Here is a 6,490-nt window from a genome sequence, read left to right as displayed (position 1 = left end):
ACCCCAAGTTGGTCCTCTAGACCTGCCCCTCCCTGTGCAGTAAAATATGATGCCCATGTAAAGTATACAGTAGATTTTAAAGGTAGATGATAGTATAATTGAAATATCCCGTTAAAGTGCTGATTACATATTGGAACAACACGATCTCAGGTCCTTTGGATTATATAAGATTATTAAAATGTCGCTGGTTTCTTTACCCCCTTTTGTGTGGATTCTAGAAAGTCTAAAGTGTACTGTGTGTGGCATTATACTTTATCTCTATTGGATGGTACATTCATAGTCCTTTGGATTGGGACGCCTCCTTTCCATCCATCTGTTCAAATCTACTTTTTTCAAGATGGGGTCTCGTTATGTTGTCAAAGCTGGTCTTGAACTTTTTTTTTTTTTTTTTTTTTTTTGAGACAGGATTTCTCTGTGTAGCTTTGGAGCCTTTCCTGGAACTCACTCTATTGCCCAGGCTGGCCTCAAACTCACAGAGATCTGCCTGCCTCTGCCTCCCGAGTGTTGGGATTAAAGGCATGTGCCACCACCGCCCAGCTGGTCTTGAACTCTTGATCCTCCTTACCTCAGCCTGCCAAGGGCCAGGAACACACAAGTACTCTGTGACTTTCTCTTCAAGGCCCAGCTTAGGTAGTTTTAGCTCTATTTAGAGGAGGGAATGATCAAGCTGAGGGAAGAATTGAATGCTTTATGCCGCTGGTAGTTCCCACCTCCATATTTTCCTGGCTTAACTGGGTGAGTCTTGATTGTATAGGATGGGGAAAGGCTGTAGAGGGAGGAGATACTCACTACCTGGCTCAAGAAGTGTCTTCCTAGCTTCCTGCCTAGAAGTATAAGCACAGGTCCAAAGCATGAGCATTCCAGGGGGCTGTATGTCTTGCTCCCAACCTGTCGGCATCCCTGCAACTGCCCATGACACATGGAAGGATGTCAACGCGGAGAGCTGGAGAATGCTTTGCGTCTCAATAAAGCAACCATCAATACCCATGGTTTGTAATGTTTCTAATCCAAAGCTGGGTCAGCTGCTATGTCACCTCCCAGAGCATGCTGTTCATGAACAGAGTGAAAATTGGAGGCTTCTCTAAATAACTCACACAAACAATGATGGGACCTATTGTAACCTGCACAGCACCTCTTCTTCAGCAAAGCAGTGTGTGAAGTCTAGATTCAGACAAAAGGTGATAGCATGTTTGCAAAAGGATCCAAAGTAAGGGAACGGCAGCCAAGAGAGGCCATCCACCTACTGCTTGCAGTATTCTCAGAGTAAGAAGAGACACAGACCTGTTCCCTGTATCACAGCCCTTTGGTTTGGGATACCTCCTCTTTTTCCCTCCATCCATTCAAATCTAATATGGGTATGGGTACCCAAAAGCCATAAGAGGGTGTAGAATCTCCTGGAGCTGGGGTCACAGGTGATTATGAGCCACTGGACATGGGTAGTAGAAAGCAAACCTCAGTTCTCCACAAGAGCATCAAGTGCTCTTAACTACTTAGCCATCTCTCCAGCCCCTGGCCTTGGCCTCCTGGTTCTCCTGTCTCAGCCTCTCGATGGCTGGGAAAGCAGGCATCCTGTGACTTGCTCTTCAAGGCCCAGCTTATACCCTGTTTCCCTCCTAAGCCCTCCCCTAATTACTCTGGATTTCCCAGCCTCACTAATAAGCAGTTACATGACTCAGAACTACACACACCATATATCTTCATACCCCTCCATCCTGGGTGATAAGTCCATCTGTGTATTTTCCTTTGGAGCCAGATTCTAAGAGCTGGATGCAAACGACAAGACCATTTGTTCTCATTAGTTACTCATCACCAATAGAAATGCTTCACCCACTCTTACCTTTGGGGGAAAAATCAGTCTGATGTGAAAAACATTTTTATTATAATTTATTATATTTTCAGTGTATGTCTTCATTACAATCATTGGTACAATAAATATAGAAGTGCTAAACAGGCCATCATCACAATGGCCTATGGGATGAGAGGCACAGGGACCCAGGGATACTGTCACCCCTGGTACTTTCTCAGGGCCAATCAGAAGGCCTTCCAAGTGTACTGAGAGGTCAAGGAATAGAAATACGATTAAGACAGTCAGTGCAGCAAATTCTAGAATACTATTAAAGCCACGGATACATGCTTTACTATAATAGAAGACAGATACTAAAAAACCACAGTGAGACTCAGGTTCTCCAGTTAGAGGCACAGGAAAACTGCAGAAACCAGTGCCTCCCCCAGGTCCCAGGTGCATGCCCCACCCGCCCATACCTTGTGTTGTCTTCTTCACCTGCCATGTGCCCAGCCCTGTGCCCACCCAGGCTCTCCTGGGAACCCACCTTACACCTCACACAGCCGAGTTAAGGCGTGTAAGGCAAGCTGTGCATCACAGCCCACAGCACTGGTTCCCTCAGTGGTGGCCAGAATGACTGGGAATACGAAGAAAGCTGCATCTCCAAGAGTTAAAGGTTGACAGCGCTGATTCTTGGGGCACTCTTTCTGCCTCCCTGGCTTTGTTTCATCTCAGCCATGAGGACTGAACGAGGACTGAATGTCTGGGCCATGCTGAATGGGAAGAGGGAAGGAGAAACCCGCTGTTTTCACCTCCTAGCACATCTGCTAGGACCCGTCTTCATACCAGGTATGACGAGCTCTCTGTGCTCTCACATAACTCGTCCGGGCACAGTTCTTTGAGACAGTCTCGCTGTCCTGGAGTGCTTTACGCTAGTCTCTGGCTGACAGCTCTGGCCCCCTGAAGTGTGCTACTTCTTCTTGAGGGTTGTCCTTACTGTGGTGACACCGTCAGGCATGTCAGTTGCAAGGCCAGGATGGCACCCAGACTCCAAGGCTGTCAGTGATCTTGTGTGCATGCACACACTACACACACACACACACACACACACACACACACACACACACACAGCCAAGCCCCCACTGGGTCACCTGTAACCTTGCCCAGTGAATTATATTACAAAGACACGGGGCTGGCCACCATGAAAAGTGGTAATGGTAGAAAAAGATTTTTATCAAATCAGATGGAGGAGTAGAAGGAAAAAGATATAAAAACAAAACAAAAACAAAAAACCTTGTGCTTCAAGAGGACATTCCATGCTGTCAAAATGAGACTAAATCAGAGAACTCCCTGTGAACTGCAAGGAACTAGCAATTAGGGGCTGGTGGCCGAGGCTCCTGTCGAGCCGAGCCGTGGAGCTGACGGCTCTCCGCAGGGTTCTCACCTCTGTGGGGAGAACACGAAGAAGGAATTAAGTTTTCTCAGAAACTGTGGAAGAACAGAGAGAATCTTGGGAACATTCCATTGGTTTGGGTACTTAAATACCAGGACCTGGTTTGGCTCTGTGCAGATGGCTTCCTGCTTTGATAGTATGAAAATACATTTTCGACTAAACATCATTTAGACTTCTCCACGGACAGAGGAGTGGACAGTCCTGACACTGAGTTGGCAGAAGGGATATCAGACAAGGTTGAACTGACATTGGGGCAAAAGAGACAAAGCTGCACAGTAGTCTGGCTTCTGTCTGCTTCCCATGGGTTCAAGATCGTTCATAAGTCCCACCTACTCCAGGAGAGAGAAAGCAGCTCCTTTGCCAGCAGTGGAGTCGAGTATGAAACACAACTGCCCTCCTGGGGCTAAGTAGGCAGAGTAGGCAGTAACTTAGACTCAGTTTCTCTTCCACTGTCTCTCGGTTCCAGTTCTGACTCCAAACGAAGACTCCTGGACAATGTTTCCCTTCCCATTGCCTCCGTTTCCCCTTTCCCTGCCTCCCTTTTACTCCACTAAGAGACAGAACTTGAGCCTGCATGGCTGTGAGGTTTGGTCAGTGTCTCTAGCCTGAAAGACAGGACTGTGGAAATGCCCTAGTATATTATAGTTTTTCTTTTCTTTTTTTTTTTTTCTGATCATCTGATGCTTCCTGTCTCAACTCTTCCCCATAGGCATGAGGTCAGGTGGGAGGGTCTGTCAGGGCAGAAGGAAATCCAAAGAAGACAGCTCCTCACTGAGGAAGGAAGCTGAGTTTCAAAAGCGTTATCCGAGCAAAGGACACACACTCTGGTCTGGAAGGTTAGAGAATAACTGGAATGTCCATGGCACTGGGGATGTATCAAGATGAACCCAGGATGGGAGTGATTTCCAAACCCTAATAGCCCACCAGCAGGTTCGGTTTGTGACCCAGAATCCTAAATCTTCAGCCATCTCACGCAGCTAGAGAAATCCACTGAAAGCTCCTGCCCCCTACCTAGTTCAGTTCATCCCACTCACTGGTCACCCTGGGGTGGTTGTGATGGCAGAACAGGGGAGGACCAGCTGGAAGCCTCACAAGAGTCTGGGGAAGGGGTTACAGTTGGGCTCGAGAGAACACCTTGAGGTGTTTCAAGTGTCCAGAGAGCCAAAGTGTCCAAAGCAAGGTCCTTTCTTGGATGTCTGAAAGTGCCAGGGACCTCAGGCGTGGGCCTCAGTCTCCTTCTTGATGGCTGGCTTATAAATGACTCCCTTGTTGTCACCTTTTCTGCTACAGGAACAATAAGAACACAAGTCTTGTTAGTCAAAGCAGAGAGAGAGAGGGAGCCAGAGAGAGGCCTGGCCCCAGAGAGCAGCCTGGCCCCGGCACGGAATAAAGGCATTTTAGAAGTCCAGATTCTTCTCTGGGGACCTTTCCCAGGTCTGTTGGACTTGGGATAAAATGGTGTCACACCAAGCTTTAACTAAACCAGAACCTATTTGTTTTCTGTCTGCAAGGCCTGGTCATAGCAGACCTGCATCCTGAAGTTCAAACTTCTGATGCCATAATTGGAAACCTTATTTTCCATACCAAGAAAAATGAATTGTGTTAGGAAAAGCCAAGCATGGTTATAAAACTATGGCAAAGGCATTATAGCTAATATGAGTGAGAGACCAGTTTCTTCATTTTCATTTTGGATTCATAGAAGGAACACCAGATGGAAAGATCTTGGTGCCAAGGCAAACACACACCAGAAGACTAGTCTCAGGTCTCACAGCTAACTAGTAACGGAACAAGGCTGGTAGAGTCACCGGCACACCCGAGCACAGTAACCCTTAAGTGACCAGTGTTCATGCAAGGAGCTAGACACTGGTGTTTGGAGAGCAGCACTCCTAGGGCAGTGTGGGTTACACAACAGGAGCTCTTCCTTCTGCAGAGCTGGCTCTCCAGAGAGACCAATCGCCACAGGCACATAAGCCACACATTCAGAATGGGAATTCTGAATCCAAACCAACTCACCTCTTCTTCCTTCTGAAGAGCCAAATAGCCACTGCCAGAACAATGGAGATGCCAAGAACACCAGCCAGGGCCACTGAAAGGATGATACCTGGTGAGGAGGCAGGGAGCACACGTCATATTCCTCCTTTTCCTCATTGATCCATCCCCATAGCACATGGGTATGAAATGATGTCCTAGCGATACAGTTGTCCTCAGAGCAGTATGATTTCCCCACCTCTGTTCTCAGGATTCTGGCCTCTGGCTTTGTGGGACTGACTGGCTGGAACACTTAGAGGGCACCTGCAAATTGTAGTGGTTTTCCCTCAGGGGCTCTCAAAGTTGCACACGGATCTTCGGAGGATCAAGTTCACAATGTAGGCTTCCCAAAAGGTCAGCCCTAAGAGACTTGGTTTGGTCTATTGGACCTGGGACTCAGGAAGCTACATTTTATTTTCAAACATCTCCAGCTGATGCTGATGCTGATGCTTGTGGTCTGTGAACCACACCTTGAGAAACCCTGGGCTACAGAATACGATCTCAGTCTGCTTTTGCTTGCTGGATGTAAGGTCTCTTGGGACGATTCTATCAATGTTGCCCCCAACTTTCACTGCAGTCCCAAACAACCAACCCCGTGGTCGAGGTCATGTGACCAGCCACCTGACCTTGGGTTTAGGTATGTTTTTAACCAGTGCCCTCCAACCTTAACCAGCAGAATGTCTCAAATGGGATTTTTGCATACACACCACAGAGTGATTCAGTCTTTTCATTAGAGAAACATTTGATTGGCAGTTCATTTTTTCATTAGAGAGCAGCTTGAGGGATACCAGAGCCAAAGCGACAGCAGAGAAGCAGAAAAGATGGGCTGAAAGTATCACAAGGCCCAGATCACATGAAAATCACGGGATCACCCAGGTGTAACATGCACACTCAGGAGGCCACATACCCAAGCTCAGTCCTGTGTCGGTAAGGAGTCCTACTTCAAAGGGGGGAGAAAAGATTGGAAGTTAATCTAGAGCCAGACCATGATGGATCTGACCAGTGCATAGCATAAAACTCTTATTTTTGGTTGGTATTCCAGGGCTTATTCAGATTTTAGGGATGGTGACCCTTGTCTTAGGTTGATGGGGTAGGGAAATTCCCACCTAGGGATCCATACTGTTTCCTTCTCCATCCCCTGTTACTTTACCACAGTCACTTTCTTTGCTATGGCAAGACTTCAATTTTTAATCATGGTGGCCAAAGAGGCAAAGTGAAGCCTACCT

General features: G+C 47.3%; 1 protein-coding gene across 4 annotated transcripts in view; it reads right to left on the bottom strand.

The window, feature by feature from the left end:
* Positions 1-1,867: 1,867 nt before the first annotated feature.
* The window catches only part of Ca12 (carbonic anhydrase 12), a 55,314-nt gene continuing 50,691 nt past the window's right edge, over positions 1,868-6,490 (bottom strand). Inside the window, exons 9-11 of one of the 4 annotated variants that reach the window (XM_036193963.1) lie at positions 6,172-6,204; positions 5,250-5,337; positions 4,378-4,520 (exon numbers count right to left, since the gene is read on the bottom strand). In XM_036193963.1, the coding sequence (XP_036049856.1) occupies positions 4,451-4,520; positions 5,250-5,337; positions 6,172-6,204 (191 nt within the window). In that variant the 3' untranslated portion in view covers positions 4,378-4,450. Of the gene's footprint in view, positions 4,521-5,249; positions 5,338-6,171; positions 6,205-6,490 lie in introns of all 4 variants that reach the window. The other 3 variants (XM_036193964.1, XM_036193962.1, XM_036193966.1) reach the window with 3 other exon arrangements.

This window comes from Onychomys torridus, chromosome 7 (genome assembly GCF_903995425.1).
Source record: "Onychomys torridus chromosome 7, mOncTor1.1, whole genome shotgun sequence".
Classification (NCBI taxonomy): domain Eukaryota; kingdom Metazoa; phylum Chordata; class Mammalia; order Rodentia; family Cricetidae; genus Onychomys; species Onychomys torridus.
The sequence above is the reverse complement of the archived record's forward strand: the minus strand, read 5'-3'. Positions and strand labels throughout refer to the sequence as shown.